General features: G+C 41.3%; 1 protein-coding gene across 4 annotated transcripts in view; it reads right to left on the bottom strand.

Moving 5' to 3' along the window:
- Window positions 1-26,432, bottom strand: part of LOC116841765 (mucin-12-like) — a 65,923-nt gene that overhangs the window by 38,527 nt on the left and 964 nt on the right. For 2 of the 4 annotated variants that reach the window (XM_032810106.1, XM_032810107.1), the window contains exon 2: window positions 25,165-25,322. In XM_032810106.1, coding sequence (XP_032665997.1) covers window positions 25,165-25,275 — 111 coding nt within the window. In that variant the 5' untranslated portion in view covers window positions 25,276-25,322. Of the gene's footprint in view, window positions 1-14,746; window positions 19,888-25,164; window positions 25,323-26,432 lie in introns of those variants that run through there. The other 2 variants (XM_032810108.1, XM_032810109.1) reach the window with 2 other exon arrangements.

Here is a 26,432-nt window from a genome sequence, read left to right as displayed (position 1 = left end):
TATATATATATATATATATATATATATATATATATATATATAGTAATAATTATAACGTTATATTATCGCGCGGTTTCTTCTACAAACAAATAAATAAAGAAAAAGAAAAAAAGGAGCGGAAAGAAATACCATTCAGCCGCGACGAAAGTGCTGCCGTGAATCATTAATTCGCCGATTAACAGATTTCCAGCTTTTATGTGTTTCGTGCGAGAAAGAGAGAAAGAGAAAAAGAGACGTTAAAGCGCGCGCGTCATCCAATATAAATGCCATAAAAGTATCGATCTGTTGCAACTTAATGTTGCGACGTCAACTGGTGACGCGCTTGACCGGTTCGAAACGTCGCAGTACATCGTTAATCAATGTTACATTTTGCGAAAACCGGCAGATTGCTATCGCCGGCTTCGACGTCGCCCGTACTGCATCTCTACACGAAATGATATAGTGTTAAAATCATTTCACTATAGACTCTTTGTCAGCTCGCCCCTTTGACGCTTAAATTTAAGCTGACAGCATTACGAATCGCCGCGTGCGTGCGTCAATGTGAATTATTGCCAACATCCTGGCCGATTGCCGGTATGGAATTTGAATTTGGTACGTGCGTAACACCTGCCTTCGTTAATTTCGCCGCTATTCCCGCACAATCGGGCTTATTGTTTCGGTCCCCGAATTGCATCGTTATGCGCGACCATCCGTGGACAGGCGCATTAATGCAGTTCGCTTCGCGTGCCCGCGCGATATATGTATACTCCAGTTGCATAACGTTACGCATATTTACACGCGGCATCAAATATTGTTTCTGCAAACAATCCGCGTAAAAGTGATCGACGCTGTTTCCTGGTGTGCTTTACGGAATAATAGATACGAAAGTATTACGTGCGCCTCGATGCGAATGCGTTTTCGCATGTTGAAAACGCTCGTCGATGGCGGCAGCCGGTTAACTTGGTTCAACCGAAAGCGTGGCTTTAGATTGCGTCATTTTCGACGCTTCGTTTCACGGCGCGGAAAATAATTGGTACTCTTGTTCAGAGATGCGAAATATCGAGATGAAATTTCGAGTATCGTTCGGGAGGTATTCTGCTCTTCAAAGCACGATCGGTGTACTCAAACGCTATAACTGGTGCTTCAGTTACAAGTATACATGAGAGAATATTGTAGTAAAAATTACAATAAGACATAGTAAAAGAATAACCATGAATATAGTAAAAATTATTATAAATGTTAAAATTATCATGTTTATGGTCATTTTCACTATGTCTTAATATAAAATTTTCGAAATAGTGCCAGTCTATTTCCGAACAATTGAAATTGTATTTTTACAATATTCTCTCTGTATAGCATTATGGAATTAATAAGATCTCGTTGAAGGAATCAATTAATAGTTAACTGAGAAAAAACAGATGAAAATTTATTTGTAAGATATAAAGTGAAAAAAGTCTCATAAATCAATTTTCATAGAAAAGTATAGTTAGTTCACGTATATAAATCTGATTATGCCAACCAGATTCAATAATAAAGTACAAAATAACTAGTTATAAACTCGTTATAATGAGTTCGTTATTATGAGTTCCTAACGTTACATTAGTGACGAGATCAGGTCGCTCCAATCAAACTATTTCCACGGTAAATGTTACCCCAACTGATTTCTGGTTATTACAACCAGATCAATTACAGTGATGTAGTTGAGACATATCAACCATACACATTGCCATCACACAAAGATAACTAGGGTGATGCAACTATGCTGTTCACAATCAAACATTCCTGGTTATCTGCATTATATTTTTTTTCCACGTATTTTTTCTCAGTATAGCGACTATTCTCGTTATACAGACAGTGTTAATATACACAAGACACATAAAAGCTGTTAAGTAATTCCATTGTTATAAATGCAGAAAGTTACTTTTCATATAGCGCATAATAAATTATACTTTACAGATTTCGCAGTAAAATCGTACTATTCAAAATCAGTGAGAATTAAGACAAAAGCGGGGACGTTCTCATTGAAAGTCAGCGAATACTCACTAAAAATCGGCGAGACAGAGCTCTTACTGATTCAGACACATTTTTACTGATTCGCTTTAGGAGAGTGTCGCGAGACTAATCCGGAGCGACAGTTCGTGTTACGCGGCAACCGTGAATGTCTTCTTCAAGCGTACTTATCGATGCTTAGAGGCAGTATACAGGCAGCTAGACACTTTTACGGGTCCCATCCGCGACATCCGCACCGTTAGAATCTATTACCTACTTACTTCGTGACAGATAATCGCCGCGCGGTTTAAAGCGCGTAAACGCGCGTCCGCGATTAAACGGCAATGCAGACGGTCGCGCCGCATATTCGAGCGCGCAGGCAAGAAAACTCGTAAAAGTCTCTGGTAAAGTCGCGCGCGTTTATATGCATGTGTCACAAGATAATGGCCCGCGATAAGAAACATGTTGATTGGAACGCGCGCGGCATATATTCGTATAGTTTGCCTCGCATGAATCTACAGGCGCGTGGATTCGGACAGTTAATCCGATAACGAGTCTCAAAGTCGGTTAATTCGTTCACGTTTACCATCTCGTTCTCGTACATCTTCCACCTAATACTTAATTAGCTAATTAACATCGTAATCACCCCTGTTTCCAGTCTACTGCATTCGCGAGGTGCATTACATCCGATCACTGTACTTAGCTGGGGACGGCGGATGAGTGATAGTTAGCAAATATTAAGGGGACTCGCTCGCACGTAATATGACGAGAAGTTCGTGAGATAATTAAGTGTCCGGGCACTTAGGTAAGGGTAATCTAATGTCACCTAACGAGTGCAGGATCGATATCCCGTAATGAAGAAGCCACGTTACCGCACGGCTCATCTTGTCACGCGAAAATTGAGGAGACGCGTTAACCGAAAATTGAGGGATATCAAGCGCGGAGGGAGGGGAGTTTCATTCGCGCGGTTATCATCGTCCGGCCACTCCGGACGGCGATTCCACCTCTGTCTAACAAAAATCGCAGCGGCGGAGCAGTTTGCGCTTCGTAACTTTCGCCGCGGCTGGGTTAGTTAATTAAAATGTAGTTGAAGTGAACGTGAAAGAAGCCGCCGGCAAATTCCAGACGGAAAATTACTATAAAGATAATGAAAAAGAAAAGAGAATGAACATTTTCGTACTTTGAAGACAAAACTGAAGATGTAGTTTCGAAAAACTCCACCTTGCACCAATTCTCATGAAATTCAGTGAAATTATCTCAAGCTACCAAATGGACATATCTAAAAAGTTCTTTGGTGCAACTGAGAATTAACCGAGATAATGTTAAGATAATGAATATAATTTTCTTCTAAAAGTTTACATATACCATAGATAAGTACTGGACAAGTATCGGAACAATCCGTATGAAAAAATTGAAACAAATAACATATTTTATAGATCACAAAATTATATCAATGTTACAAGGGAACCGCACTCTGTAAAAGCCTAACTCAACCCCTACATCACTACTACCAATACAGTTATTATTTTAATTTTTGCGCCAAAAGATCTTTTAGGTGTGTTTATTTCAGAGTGTTCAGGACTATTTTAGCAAATCTAATGAGAATCGGACCTTTTTGGAATAACAGTCCAAAATTGATCTGGACCGTATAAGAGAAAGTCAAGAGGGGGCGCAGAATATAAATACAATCTCAACAAACTCCGTCGAAGCTCCAAACTGAGTTTGAAATATTGAAATTTCGTTAAACCAACAGTGCCCGGAGACATAATCAAATTTTTCGATAGCAAACATCCCGTTTCAAGCCGCGCGCTCACCATAGAGAAATTTTCAAAGAGGGATTTTTCAAAGGTCCAATCAAAAAACGCACAACATTAATACGGATCTCCGTGTCATTGATTTTTCGACGTTAAATTTAGTCGTAGATCGGCGTGTCTACACGAGAAGCGCACCCCGCGGCCGAAACACTCTCATTGGAAGATTTTTCTTCGGTGCTCTCCAGTGTGTGTCTCCCCAAGGATTCGAAATAATAGTTCTGCCGTAAATAATGCAAGAACAACGCCGTCCTCTCATTTTTGTTGACACGCCCGACTCACTACGCCCCGAGAATCGATCTGCTCTCTCCTGACGACCTCTTGACCCGTCTATACCGAAGGGTCTTCAAAGTGGCCGATATCATCCTTGCTAACAACTAGAATTACGTGTTCGCCTGCTGGGCACGCTAATTGGAACTGCAAATAGGGAACTGAGCGAGGATAACGTATCTTCTCTTGTGTCGATGAATCGTGACGTCCTTACGCGATTTTCCAAATCGATTTTATGTATAAGAGCTCCTCGGGAATTTCTCTCAAACACGACTCGCTCGTTTGTCTGCTCGTTAAAGTGCGATATCTGTTATATATGGAAATGCATTACATATAAAGAATAAAGGAAAGCACCTTTTGTGCACTGTCCTTTCTTTCGTTGATTTAAAATCACATTCTTCCCGGTTCTCATCTGGTATTATGCGCGCTTTTCGCTTTATTCGATTGTAAAATTATGATTTTCCCCGACGAAGAATGCTTTGAATTCAAACTGTTTCCTATTGGTTGATTATCAGTGCACCGCATCAACGTAAGACTCGGAGAAAAACGTTTCCGGCTTTCATAAATTCTCTGTAGTTTGCAATTTCGTTTAATCCTACGCCGTGACAGTCACAAACATAATCCTGGTACGTGGATGGTAAAACCCTAAGAAAAATTCGCAATAGCGGTCGCTTTTTGCAACACCGACAATCCGCCACGACGCTAAAAAATGGAAAAGAGAACTGAAGTTGCGTCCCAACTCGCGGATAATAAAATATAATGGCACTTTTATTGCTAGCATCGTCGCGTGGAGCACTTACGTCACTCGGATTCGAGCGTAGTGGCTGAGAGTTAAACTTGTTTTGTTCCGCGCTCGCCCTGCGGTTCTCTCCCTCCCTCAGTAAGACACTTTTTATCCCGATCCGGCGTTTCGCGCCACCGTGAAATAGGTCACTCCCTCGTGCCGGATAAAATTTTCAGCGTGCCCGTCGAACTTGGCCATAATTTCCCGTCTCGTGGCCGTTTTACGCGATATTACGGAAGTTAAGGCTGTCGCGCGAGGTGAACCGAACAGCTAGTATGACTCTGACATCAGACGCGAAATTAAGTATCATGTTCTCTACTTCTAGGTTATGAGTATACAAATATTTAATAATGCACAGCTCGCCGAGTATAACTCCGTTGTATAAATTGCATCTCCGTGTGTCGAGAATTTTTCATATCGCCCCAGATACGGTCAACACTGTTCTTTCCTATCTGTCTCTTTCTCTCGAGCTTTAACTTATTTTTCAGTTTTGTGGCATAAAAGAATAGCACGAGCTGCTTTCATATACCCGAGTCGAAATTTTGACTCTACTTTGGACTTAAACTTTCTAACGTCTGTATATTCTGTAGCATCAGTGCCTATGTCCGTGTATATATGTGTGTGTGCCGTGTGCCCGGATGTGTGTGTGTGTGTGCGCGCGCGCGTATGTGTGTGTAATACAGATTGAAAATTGAAGTCCTACTTGACGCTTCTAAATGATATAAAGCGAACAAAATGCCACTTGTAGGCTCTAAAAAGGACTTCTCGACAAAGCTGGTAAGTTGAATAGGATCAAAAGAGATTGATACAGGCTCAAAGTATCAAAATAAGTGTTAAATGGGATAGTGAGGTCGAAAGTAGGATCAAAATTTCGACTCGGGTAAAACGCATTGACTTATTGATAATTCACCAGACAACGAAGCACGCCGGGCGGAAAATCCGTGCGTCTTTCAGCACGAAGAATCATCGGAACAAATAGCTGCAGTTTGTAAGCGGCGAGTAACAACGCGCGTGTTCTTCACGGCGCTGACTATTCTTAGTTCGCTATTGTCTTCCGGCAAAGACTTTGCGAACACGCGCCGCCGAGAGAAGTTCGGGCTCGTTAGAAAGGGCGGAGAGAAGCGCGCACGGAAAACTCCCGCGTCCAACAATTCGCGAGAGACTCGCGCGAAATTATGCTCGTGCACGGCGAACCGCGTTCGCGACGGAAAAACCGAATGAGAAGAGAGCACGCGGCGTCGACCAAGTGAAAAATTAAGCTCCGTTCCCGCGCTGTCCGCGGAATCTCGAGGAGCTTTAGCGCGCCGAGGAGTTTCATCTCACGGTGTGCAGACCGGGAAATTCCTCGGGATGGAAGCCCTCTCCGAGTAATAAAGACGACAAAAATCACGAGTTTTCGCGCGGTCGGTTCACATATTAGGAAAACAAATTGACTACCATCCGCGGAGAGATCGTACGGGCTAAGAAAATTATGTTTTATTCATGTGTAACCGTATTTCGTTCTTTCTCTTGGCAAGAAAGATATGACTGGTTGCGGTGTACTCTCGCGGATGGTAGTCAATCGCGCGGAGCTTCGACGTTTATATTCCCTCCCGCGAATGTAAATACGACGAATAATTGGCTTCGTTTCCCATAAATTTCCCCGCTTTCGTTTACTCCGACGCGATCGAGCGAAATCGCGTCTGCGAGTCGCGCGAGAACATCCCTCAGACTGGATCCTTCGACTTGTCTGAATAATAAAGGTAACATCGGTCGTTCCCTTATTCATCGATCATCTTTAGATATCGGTCTGGAAGGTCTACTTTGCTAACACAATGAAGGTAATATCCATTGTGGGATAATTAATTGTAGAAGAAGCTCGTAGCGATTTTGCACTATGCGGACGAGGAAATCTGCATAATTCTGTTGATCAATTAACTCGAACGGACGCAAAATTATCGTTTATTGAAATATTGTCGATGGCCGAGCACGGTATTGTAAGACGCGAAATTATGAAAGGGCAGTCACGGCGAGTTACCGCGAATATGACGAATTTATATATTCGGAATGTGAAAACGAATCCGCTTTGCATTCGCAACTAAGGAGCTTAAATGTCACAAGCGCGAGCTCCGTATTGAACTCTAATATCCTAATGGCAGAATCCGGGAACGGAATATTAACTGTGTCGGAGCGTTTGCTGACGAGGCGCTACACGTTTCACCAGCAACCACTGACATAATTCACCTGCCGTTTCTAATTACCGCAAATAAGCGAAAGAAAGGGAGAAAAGGGGGGAAACCGTTTCGGCACTCTCGACTAGAAATATCACCCCGATATCGAATTCGCCGACAATCCCCTGCGAATCCCATAAATCGAATTGAAAAATAAACTTGCAATTTGTATCGCTGAAACAATTATGTTCGAATTGCGTTTCTCCACATTTCTCCAAACAGCATAGCTATTACTCCCAAGAGCGAAAGAGATCGGCGCTCTTCGAGCGTTCTATCGTGCGGCACGTTACTTATACAGGAGTTTTATGCAAAACGATAAAGAAGAATCAAAGAAGAAAGAGGGAGCAACTTGATCGCGAGAGGAATGCAGGTGCGGTAAGTCGGAGCAGACAGACGAGCCGCAAGCGTTATGAGACGCGAAGAAACGAGAGCGCGAAAGTGCAGCGATGCAATCAACGTAAACTGGCGGAGCTGCATCGTCCGGCGCGCGACACGATCGCTCGTTCGTAGCTTCCGCGCAACAACGAAACGTGAAAGCCCTTAACAACCTGATACGATACGTAATTTCGCGATACGAAAAGTTCACCCACGACGCCTCGGCTCGCGCTCTCCGCGTTCTCGTATCGACCCCGAGATCTCCGATAACGCCGCGAGGCGCATCGCGTTTCTCGCCCTCGCTCGCTCGCTCGCTCGTTGCAATCTCGCTCGTATTACTTTTGTGGGCTTCGCGATGCGCTCGTCACAGCGACGATACCGAATCCATATCGCGGATCTCGGCGCCCGCAAGTTATCACCGGTCGGGGAATGATAATAAATGCGAGGACGAGTCGGCGCAACGTAAAGAGACGCGAGGGCAACGACGGCCGAAGCACATCTCCACCTACTACGCCGCCTCCTCTCCCCGACTCCCTAGTTGGATTTATGAATACCGCCGGGTGTAAAGGGACCGTGCCCGCTTCCTGGTTGTAAAGGGAGATATATGTACCTTATGGGACACCGTACATTAAACTGAGAAACAGCCTCTGGCTGTGGTATGTACACGTAATATTCGTGCGTGCGTACTTATGTAAACGTGTGCGTATGTTTGGATATGTTGAGTAGGGATGCATTACGTGCACTTATACATTGCAACGAATTGGAGTATACTTTGATAGCTCTTGATAGCGAGAGACGTGACGGGAGACGTAACGCGGAATTGCGATGACGCGTAATCGAGATTTCGATGCATCGCGTACGTGTGATATTTTGCCGATAATGCGCGTGATATTTTGTATCCGATACAATCTGTTAATTACCTTGTTCTTCCCTGTCTCTCTCTCTCTCTCTCTCTCTCTCTCTCTCTCTCTCTCTCTCTCTCTCTGTCTATTTGTCTCTCTCGGAAAATCAACTTAAAATTATCCCGAACAGCCGCAGATGAAGCGAATGGATAGTGGAGATAATTCAAAGATAATATGGAATGCCCCGAATACGGAATATAATTAGCGGATATAAAGCGCCTACAAAAATTACGTTTGCATGAAGGTACACAAGCGCGTACGAACGAATATAAATGGCGGTAGCTCGCGAGAATGTGAAGAGCAAATTTTCTACGTACTCCCTATCCCCACAGAGCGCTTCCCAGCTTTCCCGGCTCTATATCCTGCCGTACTGTACTATAATAAGCGCGAATTTAGACGCGGAAGCGAATCGCGCACGTAGAATAGTTTATCAGGCATGATTAAGCTCGTGAGAACGCGGGAATGCGGCATTGTCAATAACAGTATCGTCCACCTCATTTAAGCGACGATACGCGAGATACATTTTACCGTCCTTTATCACGCGGCATGGTTTTTAATTAAAATTCACAAGCCGGCTTTACGGCACTGAAGTGCTGAGCGAGCACATTTCGAATTCGCCAGACGGCCGGGTAATAAAATGCGCAATATGCACCGTGCGAGACAGTTCGGCACTCTGAGGAAGCTGACAAAAGTTAAAGTAATTCCGCAGTCGGATAAGCATCGCGATATCATGGCGATGTGTATGAAATTTTCGAGGGCACTTATGGAATATTTGACGACGCACAATGTTACAACGCCATTATCAACGCGCGCTGTCCCGTTCTCTCATTTAATCAGTAGACAGAAGTTTAATGAAGCGAGTAAATGTGTATGTGTACGTATGTGTGTGTTATGTATGCGGACTTTCATATGTTCGTATTTCGTCACTTCCAGCGAAACAGCGCAAATATTTAATTAATTTCACAGGCAGTTACATGAATCTCGAATTATCATTCCGCTAAAAAAGGAAGAACTCGAACTTTCTATCTGTTTAGCGAAATTTTGTCCTCAAACAGATAGCATGAGAGCTGGACTAAACGTAATGCATACACTGAGAGGAAAATATTTAAGAAATAAAACATACTTATTAAGTGATCACTAATAAAATATATATTTATTTAAATCTCTAAATTCTTTAATCTTTAAATTGAATAAACAATTGTTTTCATGAAAAGCTACATGGAAAAAACCGATTGGATTACGAACCAAAACTTGAAATAATTGCAAGTGCTAGTTAACCAGAAATTTTGTCTGGTCAATCAGAATCTTGTCGACTTGAAAATTCTCATAATATCAACCGAAATTCTCTAGTTTTTTCATATTTTTCACTAGATATTTGCTTAATTCGATCGAATATTCTTTCCGTGTAAGATTTGACAAATATTTTATAATCGTATAAATAAATATATCACCAGTATCCACCAAAAAAATAAATAAATAAATATTTTTCTCTGAGTGTACTCACAGCGCGGGGCAAATAGCACGGCGTTTATACATTTGTCAAATATGTAATTTCGAAAATTAACGTTGCTATGTACGGTTAAAAAAAAATTCTCTCTTTCCCTCTCTTAGTGTAAAATTGTTCAGTAACATTTATAATAGAAATACTGAGATAGGAGTCCATTTTCTCGTCAGTTTCAGATTTAGTGAAATTTTTTAAAACGTTCAAAAAGATTTGAACAGAAGCTGTCGTCCGCGAGATTTTTCATTTCCAACGTCAAATATCTGCGTAATTGAACGTCGAACTCCGACGATGTTCGTCTCCATTTAAACGAGGAACAAACGCCCGGTTGATCCATTCGCCAAAGCCATCAAAAGCCGGCGGAAAGCTCTTTACCGTTCGATCCTCCTGTGACTCGCACCGGTCCCCAGGCATAATTCCCTATTATCAATCAATTATATTTCTTCTTTTAATCTCGCTCTTTCGCAGCCGCCGACGAGAACGGCGCTTTTACGAGGAATAACGTCGGAAGAGACGGCCGGGAATTGTTAACGTGCCGTGCGGGAGAATATCCGCATAAACGTCGGGCCGGCCGCGTCGTAAAACTCGGAAAATCCTCGAGCGCACGGTGAGCCCAGGCCTTTTGATATTCCGCGTGATCGACTGCACATGCACCGCATATAGCAGCGAGACCGGAGCGGATTTCACGACGAACGCCGGGGGGAAGCGAGGAGGGGAAGGGCGGCGGTTTTTCGCGAGGCGATCGGCGCGAGAGACCGGAACTTTGGCACTCTTCCTGAATGCCGATGAAACAGATGCAATTTCGCGCGCGCACGAGGAGTCGGGCAGATTGGATAGAGGGGTGGCGTTGCAGCTGCGACCGAAAAAAGGTGCTCGACCCAGTTCGAGCGGTTTCTACACGTCGTTATCCGCGTTGTATGTCGCGCGCACAACCCGCGGTCCAGAGGCCTCGAGTTTAGCGACTTGCGAGCGATTTAGTAAGGCGAGTACACCGGAGGACAAGGTACGCGAGCAAGCGCGAGGAGTTGCCAGCACGCGAGAACGACGCGAGATCAAGACGTGTCGTCCAGATCGGGCGCATTTGCGGCCGAAACTTGGGACGCGCGCGAAGTTTCCGACGTTACCGCAACGCAGACACCCGCGGAAGAGGACCTGAACGCCCGGAGTGTAAACTGCCGACGGGGATAACGTTCCTTAAAGCCCTCGTCCTCCTTCCCCGCTCGATGGGTTCTTCTTCGAGTACTTGAAGAATAAATTTGCACGATTACAAGCGCGTGACAGGCTTCATATGCGTTGAATTCGAAGTGCCGCACGAAATTCACAGTATTATTTCAATTATCGTTCTACGCTGATATCCATACGCAAGTTGCACTCGAAACGTGCTTGCGAAAAACCAAGGCCAATTGTTTGTCCTCTCGGCAAATGTTTTAATTGGATATTTCGATTTTTTATATTTGTTCATTTTTTATATTTGTTCAATATTACATTCGATGTAATATTTATCCGATTCGGTTTACTTGATAAAATTTTTTTATATTTTCGTATAATCGAGTTTTCGACGCGCAAATACTTCTATTTTTGTATTTGATATTCCTCTCTCTTTCAGAATTTGCGATTTAATTGCGGAGACTTCACGGATTTTTCATTTAATTGGACTGTTAAATTAATATGAAGAAACACAGGAATACTTTGTTAAGTTGCGCATTATATGCGTTATATGTATGTTACAAGGACTAACGACAGTTTTGCCGTGTTCCAAGAATAAATTGGGTACAGGGAACGAACCATATCCACGTACGAACGAGTAGTAGGAACTACAGTCAACGCGAATGCATTCGTAGTCGTGATTAATGCCAATCAAGGGGCGATTTCGCGTTCTGAATTCGGGATCCGGTTAACGCCAGGAATCAATAGACCCGCAAACCGAGCCGATTAAGGATGCACGAGCGAGTAGAACCGCAAATCTAGAAATGCAGTGTGGGTGTTTCGGTCTGAATAGAGGATAACTAGGATTCCATAGCTAGTTATATCGTTTTACATTCCGCAATACGCCGCAATACCGCGCCGTCTTACTGACCGAAAGTGTCAAAAATCCGGACGAGATCGATACGACGGCAAATCGCTTCATCGATTATCGATTAACGTTTAACCATCGGAATACAGTTGGAGCGTGAAACACATATATACATACACACACATACACTCTCTCTTTTTTTCTCTTCGCATTCAATAAAATTTTTATTTTACACGCCATATTTTCTACAGTGGTGATATACACAAGAATCGGTTTCTAAAACCGTCATTTTCAGTTCACCATTATACAGCTACAATTTCTTCAAATTTTATTTACTAATTTCTCATCAGAAAACCTCGTTTGCTTTATATATAATTAACGGAATTCAAGACAGATCAGAAAAATACGATGTGTGAAATGAGAAATCTATATTTTCAAGATAATCCTCAAGTGTCGTCAATTAATTTAAAGACGACACAATTAATTATAAACGAATTCTTGGCAAATTAATTACAAAATCTATAATGAATTTTCATATAATAAGCAATTTTCTTCGTAAGATAACGTAAATCCGCGATTATATTACTGTAGTATAATCGAAATAAAAATAAGAACAGAAAAAAATTGATATATGTTGTCTCACCGGGAGTTACTACACTTTTGTTAGCTGTTCATCTTTTGCTTACACCGCGACAATGTAACTTTGTACTGAGATAAATGTTCTGGAAACATTGTCTATATAACGCAAACGTGTGAATATTGACGCGGCGAGTCCAATTCTTTGCGTATTCCGACCCGGACCGAGCGCCACGTCCGGGATTCTCGTTGAAAAATCGGCGAAGTCACGGAAAAGCTATTGGAGTCACGCGTGCAACGAATTGAACGGTCTTCAAGCTCATTAAGAGCGGTGGTAGAGCAACGGTTCGCCGCACACGTGCGCCCGCACATACACAAACGACGATTCACGATCGTTGATGACCGTCGCGTGTGTGGCGATACTTGTCTCCGTTTAATAAGATCGAACACCCATCGAAGAGCGTCGTCGGTTTTCTCTCTCTTTCGTTCTTTCTTTCTCTTACCCGGCCTCGGAATCGATTCCGTCGGCTAGCGGTCTATGAATAGCGCAAAATCCGGATTAAGAAACGGATCGAACGACCCCGCGGAGGGAACAGCGAAGTAACGTGGCGTTGCCCGGGGGACGACGCATTTCTCCGGTAAAATGTATAAAAGGTCGCGAACGAGGTCATCCATATGCTGAGCGGGAGTAAAAGGGCCCTTTAAACCTTCGCGCGAGTCTCGACCCGGGAGAGCATATTCATGCCTTATTAAAACAAATAGCACCTTTAATCCTGCGGAGCGGCATTGTGCACGTATCTTGTTAATTAATAAACAAGACGTCTCGCGCGGCCACAGAATATCGTTCACATTACAATTTTCTGATCGGTCTAGTTTCTACATATTAATAGTCGATATTTGAGACTTGTCTCAAGTGAGATATTCGGATTTCAATTTAATCGCGTATTAATAGTTCATTATTTGAAGTCTGTCTCAAGTGAGATAGTCATACTTAAGTTTAGAGTTAAATATGAGTTTTTCAGTGGAATCGCGATTATGACGTAGCTTTTGGCAAATTAAATTTTCACACAAAAATGTATTCTTAGCGCAATTATAATTTTTCAAGTAGATTATATTTGAATAAAATTTTTCTTAGCAAAATTCATGGCGATACATTATTTAAAACTTGTCTCACGTCAGATACTTAGATTTTTATTCTGAATTAGACCCAAATTTTTCAGTTAGATCCTATAACATGTGTGACATCTGTAATTGCGATTTAATTGAAAAACTCCCATTTAACGTTGTACTCAAATTTGAGTATCTCACTTGAGAGAAGTTTCAAGTACTGACTATTAATATGAACTGTGGAATGTTAAAAATTGTACACGCAAGTGCCGTCGTCGTTCAACATTTTCATTGGAGGTAAGTCACCTTTAAATTGACCAAGGTTAAGAGGGCATTCGTTCGACGATATCCTCTGGGGACAAATGTGTCACGCTAAGGTACCAACGACTGGGATAGCACTGCTATTATTGATAGTTAACCTCGTAGCTCTTTCCACAATAATAATCTCAGGTAGAATTTCAACAGAACCTACTTCGAGAACAAGCGTCGGGTTCCTTTAGCTTTAAGCTACAAACTCGAGGAAACACGATTGTGCACTTAAATTAGGAGCACGAGTTCTCGACAAAGCTACGGAGTAGTGAGCGCAGAGGTTTCCTTAATTTTCCCCTATCATCTCTTATCTGCGCCCGGAACATCATGTGAGTTTACGAGGGTCGACCGTGCCTTGTTGCTTACTCTGACCGCTTATACTTAATACCGAATGGATTTCGTTTCAGCTTTGTCCTCTAATCTCAAAGAAAAACCTCAAGAACGAGTGCTCAGTAATAAGCTGTCTTTTTGCGAAGAAAAATTACTTTCGCGTAACATCGCGTCAATCACGACGCGCAAATCCAAGTGTCGCGCATTCGCCATCGCTCATCGTACAAAATGTTCCTAACGAAGGAACATTTCGCGCGAGGCTACCTTTCGAACGGCAAAATAAATGAATGCGCGATGAAAAATTCCGGCAAAACGCAGTCGTTGTGTATGCATAATGGACTGAGTAACAAGAGATTGTATATGCTAATTAACTGAAGTACAGGGGAGATCCACAAATCGGATTATCGATTATCGCAATCATATTCACCAGTTTAACGACGTTACGCTAAAGAGAATTGTTGCGAGCGACTCGGCCAAAAATATGCATAATTAAAAGCGGGAATTGCGTTCGCTTCGTTCGGAAGTTCTGCAAATTCGCGCGACAACCGCATGCAAATAATACAACATTGGACAATCAAAAGGTACTCACCATGATTATCCTGAATCTCGTTCCCGCAGGCGTTCCTCCGCGGCTGCTTCTTCTCGACGACCTCGCGGCTGTCACTCCGGGATATCGTTCAAGTCCTCTGGATCTAGGCGTCCTGAAGCACTCGCAGTGGTTTCCTTTCGCACATCGTCGCTCTCCTCAATCCTCCTCTTCTCCCCTCGTCAGCTCCTCCCGGACGTAAATCGGTGCGAAGACCGCCGAGTCGCTTTCGCAAGCGATCTCTCCTGAGTGAGTGGACGACTTCTTCTTCCTGACCGGCACTCGCACGGGATCCCGATCGAAGGGACGAACCCTCGCGAATCGGCGGCCGCTCGCGACGGGTGAGAGAGGGAGCGTGGATCTCGAAAGCTCCGCTTCACACGGAGCGCAGTGGAGAACTGAGCGAAGTGCCGGCCGGTCGAGCAGCCAGGCGGGCTTTTCCGAGCGGCTTAACCAATCGCGACTTCTCTCTCAGCCCCACGTCTCCCTCTCGCACGCTCTCTCTTTCGCTCCCTCACCTGCACGCTTGTCCTCTCCTCCCCTCCTCTAACCTCCTCCCCTCCTCCTCTTCTCATCCTCCGCTCGCCGCGGTCGTCGCGACGCGGGGGAGACGCTTTCGCCGGTCCCGCGACGCGATGCGTCCGTCGCAACCCCCGCAGGTGCAACCCCCCTTCCCTAGAGGTGGATGCACGATCGCGACCTCGACTCGAAATCTACAATCCCCGCGAGCGCGGGACGGTGGAATCTCGATTTTTTTTTGCACAAGATGAGACGAGAAATTCCGAAATAAAAACGCGTCGTCGCGCTGCGCATCGTGGTTAATTCTTTACAATATAAGAAACCATTATAGTGACGCGGCAGCAATTTTGTGAAATGCGACTACAATTATTATTATTGTTATTATTATTATTATTCACCTTTTCCATATACATTAGTAAAAGGAAACTTAAAAAAATATAAAAAACGCTTTAAATAAGAAATAAAAAAAGACAAATGCATTTTCATCGTGCAAATTTTTAGTAACATCTTGCTAATAATATACTTTGAAATTTATGTAAGTATAATAATAGACATTTTCTTCTCTATATTTTTCGACTTTTATCTTATTATCATATACAGGGTGTCTGACAATTTGATGACCCAATCTACATCTACACACCCAATCTACACACGACCGATCTTTATTTTATCAGACACACTCCAGTGAAAGCTGCTTAGTCAAAACGATATCAATATTACATTAAAACATTAAATGACATTAAATGACATCAAAACCGTCGTTTGTTGTCATTGCGTCAAAAAAATAATTCAATTTGACGAAAAATTGACATCAAATAAATTGAGATTATGCGCAATAAAATTTCATAAGAAAAAGTAAAAATGAATGTTTAGATGATAATTGTGGTATTATAGGCAAAAATGTAACCCACGTCATGTTGACATCAAAATGACTATAGGATGATGAGTCTGACTTATTCTTTTATGATCTCGAGAATCATAAAATCATAAAAATCAATTTGGGAAATAGTTACAATACGATATGAGAATATCGTAATGCCGCGGAGGTTTTTTCATTAGTCTATCCTTTGACTATACGTTCTAGTTCAAAGATTATAAAAGTCACTGAAAAAACCGCCCGAACTATAAGGGTTACCGATTGACAAGCAAAGTCGTTGCTTACGGAACATTTAGCTAAAGTATGTTGCGTCCGCTTTTCTCTTTCCCGACATTCGGAGTGTGATTTTATATTGCCCCCTACTCTCCCGAAGTTGTCCTCTGGCGAACTCGTTGAAAATTTAATTCCTAACTTCAGCGGGCGCTGCGCTTCGAGGAAGCTGTCTAAATCCGAAATTCCCGCAGTCGGAAACACGCAATATCGCGCCGCGCAAGTTCAATCGCGGGGTCGCATCGTAAAATCGCAGTAAGATTTCTAGGACAACCGGATTCGCTCCCACGAAGTAGGTTAACCAATCGTGAATTTTCCACTCGTTCGACGCGCCCTTCTTTATTCCTCCTTTCGTCCTGGGTCGAAGAACGAACGGTTCGTCGCGCCTTTCAACGCGACCCCCGCACCGGAAATTAAACGTGGAAACAGTACGACGCGAACTTCAGTTCGTGAGATGATATTTTCGGTTATATCTACCGGAAGTCGACGCGCGCGCGCGTGTCGAATCGTTCGGAATAGATTCGCGAAACGGGAAACGCGCGTCAGTCCCGATGTCGAGGAGTATTTTCGGCGGAAATTCTCGTGGGCGCTCTCTACTCGCGTGCGTTTTACGTAAGCGGTACCCGCGCGTATGCCGCCTTTCTAAAAGAAATGTAAATCCTTTTAACGGCCAACGGTTTAGTCTGTTTACCTTCGGAATTCAAGCGCTTCGCCTTCGGAATTAGGACGGGGAACGTGGGAATACGTCGGGGACACACGACGCATCGGTAAATGCATCGATCGCTGTTGCGCGATTATTCGCGCGGCGACGCGCTCTCGATCGCCAATAAACGCGGGCGCGGCGTGTTTTTCTTTTCTTTCCTTCGCCATTCCTTTTTGTCGAAGGATCGTTCGCGCGCAAATTTCTCCTTTCGTCCGACTCTAACGAGCGCTGCGGCCACTGAGGAGATTCGTCGCCTGCTTCCGTGTGCGCGCGCGTTCAAATCAGCTTTTCCTATTCGCGATCGCGATTCGCCCGGCCTTAACCGAATTTCGTGGTGGCGAAGCTACGAGCGCAGGAAATCGATGAGTTTCCTAGTGAGCGAGTGAGAGAGAAGGGGAGAGAACTAGCGAAATTGAATTATGGACCGAGGAGGCGGTTCGACAAGCCGCTACTTTAGCGCGCGAATTAAATACACCGTGTCCACACTTATCGACGCAAATACACAGCGTTTCGCTCCATTTAATATGCACGTCGCGGCTTCACCACGACTCGTCGTTATCTCCGAAATGGCTATCGTTTCGCTTTGGCTATTGGTTAGCTTTGGCTCTCGCTTTGACTTTCGAAACTTATCAGAAAAATCGTGCTCCGCAAAATGAAGTTGACCGAAAATCAATCACCTATTTCGCGAATGACATGTGGCTACAATTTCGGAGCGTTGCGAATTTCCATGAGACTCGTCTGCAAAATTCATACAAAGCGTCGCTTAACAAAATTTTTCAAATCAATGCTACAACGTGTTCAAATATTATTTCGGAAGAATATTTTTCTATCGACGCGCTGCGCTCTCTTTCTCTCTCCTTTTCTCTCTCTCTCTCTCTCTCTCTCTCTCTCTCTCTCTCTGTTGTAAAAGACCAGTTTTCTTGGCCGAAGAGATTTTCTCGCTCATAATCCCGCGATATACGCGAGACGTCCCGTGGGAGAAGTTACCCCGATATATCCAGCTGGAAACCTACTATACTGTCGTAAAACGTTAAGCGACAAGCGCGTCGATGAGCGCGAGAAAACTTCTGCTTTCCGCAAGGAAGCCCCGGCGTCTTTCAATAACGCCAAGTATTCGCCACGGTACGGCGCAGCCACGACCTTAGCAGGGATTCCGCCGCGGAAACGTGCCGGGATTCGGACCGCAACGTCGTCGTAAGATCGGACGGAAAAGAGGACGAAAACAAAGCTCAGTGTATCCGCGTCTACGTGCCCGGCGCCGAGCCCGGCATCGAACGAAACGTGATCGAGGCCTCACTTTCGAAGTCGCCTGCCGGAACGCATCCCGGTCGCTTTCCTAACGATCATCAGGCCCGTGCTCCTACCGATGCGGCTCACGACGTGCCGTTTTCTCATTGTCCGCCTCGCGCACTTGGCATTATACGCGATTACAACACGGGGGCCGTTTCATGGTAACAAATGAGGAAGTCACGAGTCGCGCACGGTAATTCGCGAGAAGAGGGAGTCGACGAATTATTACGAATTACGAATTATTACACATCAAAACGTCTCGTTCTCTTGAAATGTATCGTTCGGTCAAGGATAATATTGCAAAAGATGTATAAAACGATATGAGTAACGGAGGTTTCGTAACGCAAGAACATCTTCCCTCCTCCCTCATGATTATTTCATTCGCATTTCCCTCCAGCATCTCCAGTTTCCAAATCGACTCGGAGTATCGGCAAAGTTCGAGCGGCCTCGCAGTAATACGCGGCTCGAAAACGTCAAACATCATTTCGCGTTGGGAGTTACTGGGTATTAGTATGTTATCGCAGGACTTTCGCGCAAGAGCGCTAATTGTTGCGAACTCGAAACATTTTGCTATCCGCAAGTTCGATAAGCGAGCTACGTTCCGCGGCGAGAGCTTACACGTAGCTTACGGCAATAATTAATTTGTTTGAAATATGCCGTCGAGATGCCAACGCGCGCTTTGCGCAAATATATACGCCCAGCTATTGACGCCAATAACCGCTTTTTCCGTTCTTTCTTTCTTGCATAAAGTATAATGTAAAATATAATGTAATTTTCAAGTATAAATGTAATTTTATATATTAAATACAATTGTGCAGTTTTCAGTTATTTGTTAAAGAGAAATGATCAAAGATCGGCTGCACTCATTTGTGCGCGATAAGTTTAATTAACAATTCGTTGTAGCATCCATAAACATATATGCGCATATATAGACATAATGATAACGATCGACAAATATTTTGCTAATTAACGTGCGCGTACGCGTCAGATACACACATATACGGAACGAATGCGAGTTAAAGTAAAAGTACCGATGCTGGAACACGTACCTAATCCTGGACACTCTTGTTAGTCTTTAATTACATGGGGAGAATATTATAATTATTTCATTTATAGAAATTCTTTTCATTTCACTATGTTTTTAGTAGTGCAGGAATAGTAGTGCAGAATGTCAGTAAAGTCTATCTTGGTAAGGAATATTGCACATTTCACCAGCTATTGCTATTTAACATAACAAATTTTGCTAAAAACATAATAAATGTTTTAATCCTACATCTCATTTTATGAAATATAAGTAACGCATGTGAAAACAAAAGAATAATAAATTACTGCATAATGTCGATCTATTCTTCATTTCTATTATAAAATTCTCTCCGAGCATAAACATCTAAATTTTTAACGTAGAATATGAGAATATGTGTTTAATATACTCAGAAAAAAATTTCTAAAAATAAGTAAATATTTATATAAATATTAACAGCACATATTTACATATGCTAATATAAAATGTATATTTTTCAAATAAAAAATATACATTTCCTTAAAACATTAAGAAAAGCCTTAATTTTTCATGAAAGTTATATAAGCTACTCTATTTAAATAAAAGAAATTTAATAAAGAAAATTTAAATTTAAATAAATCTGCTGTTAGTACCCACCAAAATAAATGTTAATTATTAATTTTTAGATACTCCTCTCGGAAGGCATGGCAAACTTCCAAGAATATAGGATAAGAAATCCAAAGGATAGAATTTGCCAAGTATAGAATAAGAAATATTTAGGATAAGAGGTAAAAGGTAAAAGGAAAGAAGTAGGATAAGAAATAACTAGGATAAGAAGCGAAAAAGAAAAGAAAAAAGTAGGTGTAGAAAAAATGTAAAAATAAAGTAAAGTAAAACTAAGAACTTCCTGGCATTAAGCTGAAGTCCTTGTAGTAAGCTGAAGTAAAAATAAAGAGATATTATTAATTTTTAGATATTTTTTTTCTTAATGTATGTATGTAAATATATTTTATGTGGAAAATTTAAATATTCATATTTAAAAAGTAAAATAAGGAAAATGTGCAGGATTAGGTACGCGTCCGAGAATTGATACTCCAACTTGTTCTCGCGTTAAACACAGAATTTAGTCCTCTGATTTCGCGAGAGTTTCGGCGCCAGCTCGGAGCCAGTATGTGACGCACGTATGTAACCAAGAATGAGAAACACGAGTTACAGACGTGGATGATGATTAATGACATATCAGTCAGGTATCGCATTCGCGCTACGCGTCTCTCCACTTTCTAAGTCTTCATGAATACTGACCTCGGAGCATCGGCCCGACAGAAGTACAACGATGATTGTTGGTGCGCCCCGCGCTAGAATATAGATTGCGCGAGCGACCGGAAATGGCTACACGATTCGCACGGGCCATACCGATGAATGGTATATAGATTTTACTTTCATGTACGGCGCTCGTGCGCGGCGAAGAGGCAGACGAAATTATGAGCAAGTCCGCCGGCGAATAATTAAGTTTATGGGCCGCTGTTGGGTCAATTCAGCTAATGACATTCGATAAATTGCTGCTTATTGAGTACCATAGACTTCCCGCCTGAATGAGACACGCAAGTTCTATCCGCGTCCGAGGATTCATCTGACTGCCGAATTTATCGTTGCTCGAGGAAGAAGACATACGAACGTCGATATTCTATTAAGATAACAGTATTTTACAAACGCCCGCGATATCGTGATACCGGTTTATAGAATGTAAAACATGAAGCGCGTGCATAATTACTGGGAAGTTTACGAAAGAGAAGGTTTATTACAGCGAAATGCGAGTCGTTTGAGAAACGACCGCGACTGCAAACGAAACATATCGCGTTTGCTCTTACGTGCTACACACACACGAGCACGCTCAGTTTGCTCATTTTCACTGAAAATGCGATATCGCGCGCTGATTCCTTTTTCCTCCCGGGCAAAATGTGTGCTTCATTCCCGTTCGCGTTTGTAGAATTCGTATGTATCAAAGTACACACGTCTGTTCTGAAAATTCGATCCGGGAGCGTCTCTCACGTCGGTTAATCCCCCTGTTTTCCGTGTGTTTCCGACGCGCGACGTTGATCGACTAATGGAGCAGAAATGATGGAACATTTGATCTATATTCCGTCGCGCTGGAACTTCGCTTTCGAACACGCACGTTCGTCTTTGACACGCGAGTCACGCGTCGCGAAATTTCTCGAAGTCTCGTCGATATTTCGCCGCGAGTAAATTCGCATTCCACGCAACGTCCCTCTCTACCATCGTGAAATCGAAACAGCGATGCTAATCGATCTTTAACCCTCTCGACGGTCAACCCTCGTACATAACTCTTTCTGTCAATCTTTCGTCAACCGCAAACTTTCACTGCGCCGTTAGACGAAACTAGTGCGAGGAAAGTCGCAGCGTTTGTATTTCTTCATTTCCTCTCGGGCAAGATACACTATCTCAGGGGTGAGAGAAAAAGAACTCTATTTTCCGAACTTCTATCTCTCTACATCATATCTATCTCTATTTTCCAAAACGCGTTACGGTTGAGAGAAACTTCTCACAACGTCAGATCTATAAATGTAAAATGTCAACTCTATTTTTCACTTAACGCAAATTTATCCAAATATAATATAATTAGTGTTACAAAAAGTACAAAAAAAAATTATAGTAAAGATAGAAACAAAAAAAAGAGAAAATGTAACTATGAAAGTAAAAAAATAGACTAAAACAATAAAATATTCCTGTCTCCCTCGATAAAAAAATATTGGATTTGAGAGTATGTAAATTTTATTTTTATACTTCTAAATCCAATGACGCAAATGTTTAATGTCTCTTATTTATATATAATAATGAAATATTACTTTTCGTGTCGCGATCAGTTTGATGTAATTCGAGACTCTCGAGCGTTTCTAGAACTCGCGCGATTAAAACAGATAGACGTGTGTTATTTCGTCTCACAAAGGATGACAGACTCGAGTACACGACTATCGATTTGCGCGGCCACACCGTCTGTATCGGCACGAACGAAGGAGACGCGTGCAAGAGGGCGGCGTAATGAGCAAAACCGGTTCTCGATTTTACAGGTGGGCGATCCGATATATGCGCGCGTCTCTCTCACGCTACTCGTACAACGAAAATCTAAAACACTTCCTCGTCGTGGACATTCCTCCGTTGCGAAGTAGGTCGCACCGGAAGAAACGAAAGTACGAAAGCGATTTCCGTATTAGTCACCGGTCGATTATCGTCGCGCCGAGTTTCCGATAATATTCGCGCGGAATTTTCGAAGGACGATCCGATCTGAATGAATAAAAAATCGGAGAATTGCGGGACGGTCAATGAAATGATAGCGCGTCGAAATTAGCCTGGATTATAATCTACACGTATTATAGGATATCGCGCGCTAAATATGTCGTAAATCCTTCATAAAGTTAAGCGTAATAATCTGAAGGCTTGTCTGCAATACTGCAGAGTGAGCTTGGCATAAAAAAATTGTAGTAAGAAATAAAAATAATTTATTTCGCTTACACACACATACACCTATAGCTCGCTTACACGGGAACTATTTCTCTTGCTCAAGAGAGATATATTCACGGTATAAGGAAGCTAGAGTGAAAGCGTAAGCGAAATAAATTATTTTTATTTTTCACTCTAACTCACGCTAAGCTTACTTCGCGTATTGTAGACCTTCATATAAAATGTGCATAGTCTCTGACTGACCTAATTTCGAATGCAACTTCTCTCTTGTATACGTGCGTGGAAATAATACTATTGGCTCAATCGAAAATCGATAGCGCTAGATTTATCGGCTCGTCTGTAGCGGCGCAAGAGATGACCTAACGATTGAGAGAGGACTATTTCGAGTCACAAGATTCCGGCCGTCCGGGTAATTATCATATATGAAGCAAAGCAGCGTGTGCGTGTGAAAGATGAGAGAGAAAGAGAGAGAGAAAGAGGAGATAAGACAGGAGATTTTATTAGCTCTTTCGGCTCTCATCAATGGCTCTTAAAATCCCCGACCACACCTCCGTTAGATTCTTCAACTCATACCACTGCACTTTCTCCGATCATTTGTTTTCCAAAAACGTACGTCGCCGGTCGTCGGCACACTTTTAACGACGGTACATTCAGCGACAATGAAAGGCACACGGTAGTAATAAAATTACTCGACTTAACACATTCTACTTCAACATTAATCTTAAAAATTCTGTCAAACCTGTCAAAAACTAGTGGAAATTCTTAGGATGTAACACTATAGAGATTATTATCGTACTCTTAATGCTACAAATTATTACTTATTACTATTCTTCTTTTTGAGGCTTAAAGAAAAAGTTGCCAAGGGCCTCTATAATAGCTCTATGTCTTGTGCTATAAGCACTGTTAGAAAATAAATATTCAGAATTATTTGACATTTGATTATATCTCAATATCCCAGCTTCATTTAATCTTCATTTACTCTTATTTTCAATAAGCAATATATTAACTGTGTGACTTATTTAACTGCAGATAAAATATTTTTGATACGAAAATATTAAACAATTGATATGGACAATTTTTTTATTTTTTTCTTATTGCCGTTGGAAATTTTGATAAAATTTAAATCTAAAAGGAGTAAAAAGAGAGAAATAAAAATTAAAATAAGTTGTGTAAACATCAATAGAGATTTAAATTTGATTTCGATTAAATAATAACAATAAGCAAAAATAAAAAAAAGTATTGATAAATTCAAAATAAATAAATTATTTTCACGATCTTTAATTAAGAATAAAATTAGTTTCATATTCGCCGACTACTATTCGACTATTTGAATCAATATTTGTTAATGTATGAAAGAAATAGTCAATAAGGGGTGATAAATTATAAGAGATTCACAAAGTTATAATTGCTTATGAAATAATAACAGACTATAAATGCCCATAAAATTCGACTTTAAAATAATAGATGATGGACTAATAAAATGATGGATAAAATGGACTGATTTTTTAGCCTGAAAAGTGTAATATAAATTATACACGTAATCTTTCGTTTTTGAGTCGCTAAATATAATTCTTGGATCGCTGAATACAATTCTTCAGTGTTTTAGTGAACTATAATATCCAGTATTCTAAACTAGAATATGGCGATAGTATATGTTAAGGGAAAAGAGGTATTATAGGAAAGAGATAATGCAAATAGCTGTGATAAGGTTGTGATAGGGTTAGTGAGAAAAAAAGGTATAATTTTAGGTTATGTGTAGAAATAGGTTAAAGATAGTTGTGGTAAGCGAAGGAGAATAGAGATAAGATGTATAGTAAAAATGTATGGATGGATGGATGAGTGGATAAGTACAAAAGTTATAATTAATTTTATATAAACCAAGTTCCCTTCTTGGTTATTATAGCTGAATAGTAATAAACTACTACTACTACTACAGTAAACTAGAATATAAGTAATTAAATAATTTAAACAAAATTGTCCACTGACCGAATTGTTATTAAAAGTGACTTCCTTTGCCTTTAATTTTGATAAAAATGCTACTATCGTATTCAGTGATTCCAAAAACATAAGATTATATTACGTATAATTTACACACACACATACACAAACATTACATTTCTCAGATCAAAATCAGACCATTTTACCCATTATCCTTTCAATTTCGTCTCGTACATCTCCTTATTCTGAATAAGTTCATCAAATGTCTGTTAAAATCAAAAATATATATATTCTGTACAACAATTGATGACATATACGTAGAAATTTATGGATGTATTATGACTTACAACTTTGCGTCCTGCTTCTTCTATCCTAGTTTCTAAATCCAACATTTTGCTCCTAGTTTCTCTTCGTCGCACAGGACACTCACACTGACACTCGCGTAGACGATCGTACATTCGATTGTGTTAACTAACGCGATGCCGACGAAAGTCCGATTCAATACCTGAAAAGTATAAAATATTTTAATCACCCAACACGAATGATAACTTATTCTGCGTCGCAGGTCGGCTCGAAGCATAATGATTCACGGTCACGGAAAAGCACGCGACGTACGCGCGAGTAGAACTTATCAAAACAACGGGCAAAAAGGTCTACGTCATCACAGTCGCTAAATATCGTTATCCAATATCAATGTCGTAGGCATGATTCGCGTGCGTTCATGGTACGTGAGATCACAATAACCAACGCTTCCAAAACATTTCGGATTTTTGAGGTGAATAAAATTATCAGGGTGGTACACAATTTTGCGGACGCCTTACTGTTCGATAAATCGATAATTAAAACTAAAAAATTTTCGAGCAACCGCGTTCGTTTCTAGCCATTTTTCCATCATTGTTAATTAATCCAAAAAATACGTCCTCACTTTCTGGGTTAATTAACAGTAATGAGAAACATGTAGCTACTAACAAGTTCGAAAATTTTTAACTATTGATTTATCGATGGCGAAGCATTCGCGAGATTGTGTGTACATCCTCTGTTAACAGACTCACACTATCTATCGAAATTCGATGTCGCGTATATCTTTCATATTATGCATTTATTTATTATTTTCTGATCACTACACATTAAAATTAACGTGGCATGAGGAAAGGTTAAAGAGGAATCTGAAATGTTCTTTTATATAAATATTCTCAGGATATAATACTATACAGATTATTATCGTACTTTTAATGCTACAAATTATTATTTATTGCTATTCCACTTTTTGAAGCTTAAAGAAAAAGTTGCCAAGAGCTATATAATAGCTCCAGATCTTGTGCTAGAAGCACTGTTAGAAAATAAACATTCAGAATTATTTAACATCTGATTATATCTTAATATCCCAGCTTCATTTAATCTTCATTTACTCTTAATTTCAATAAGTAATGTATTAACTGTGACTTATTTAACTGCAGATAAAGTATGATACGAAAATATTAAACAATTGATATAGATATGATAAATATTTTTTTCTTTGTTAGCATGCAAGAATTTTTCGCATGCGTTTTCTCGTTTCTGATGTCATCAATTCAAGATTCTGCCAGCCTACTATGATTCTGTAACTTTTAACGAC

The sequence above is a fragment of the Odontomachus brunneus genome, unplaced genomic scaffold, assembly GCF_010583005.1.
Source record: "Odontomachus brunneus isolate Ranch 3 - 2012 unplaced genomic scaffold, Obru_v1 Obru_scaffold_018, whole genome shotgun sequence".
Classification (NCBI taxonomy): Eukaryota; Metazoa; Arthropoda; class Insecta; order Hymenoptera; family Formicidae; genus Odontomachus; species Odontomachus brunneus.
The sequence above is the reverse complement of the archived record's forward strand: the minus strand, read 5'-3'. Positions and strand labels throughout refer to the sequence as shown.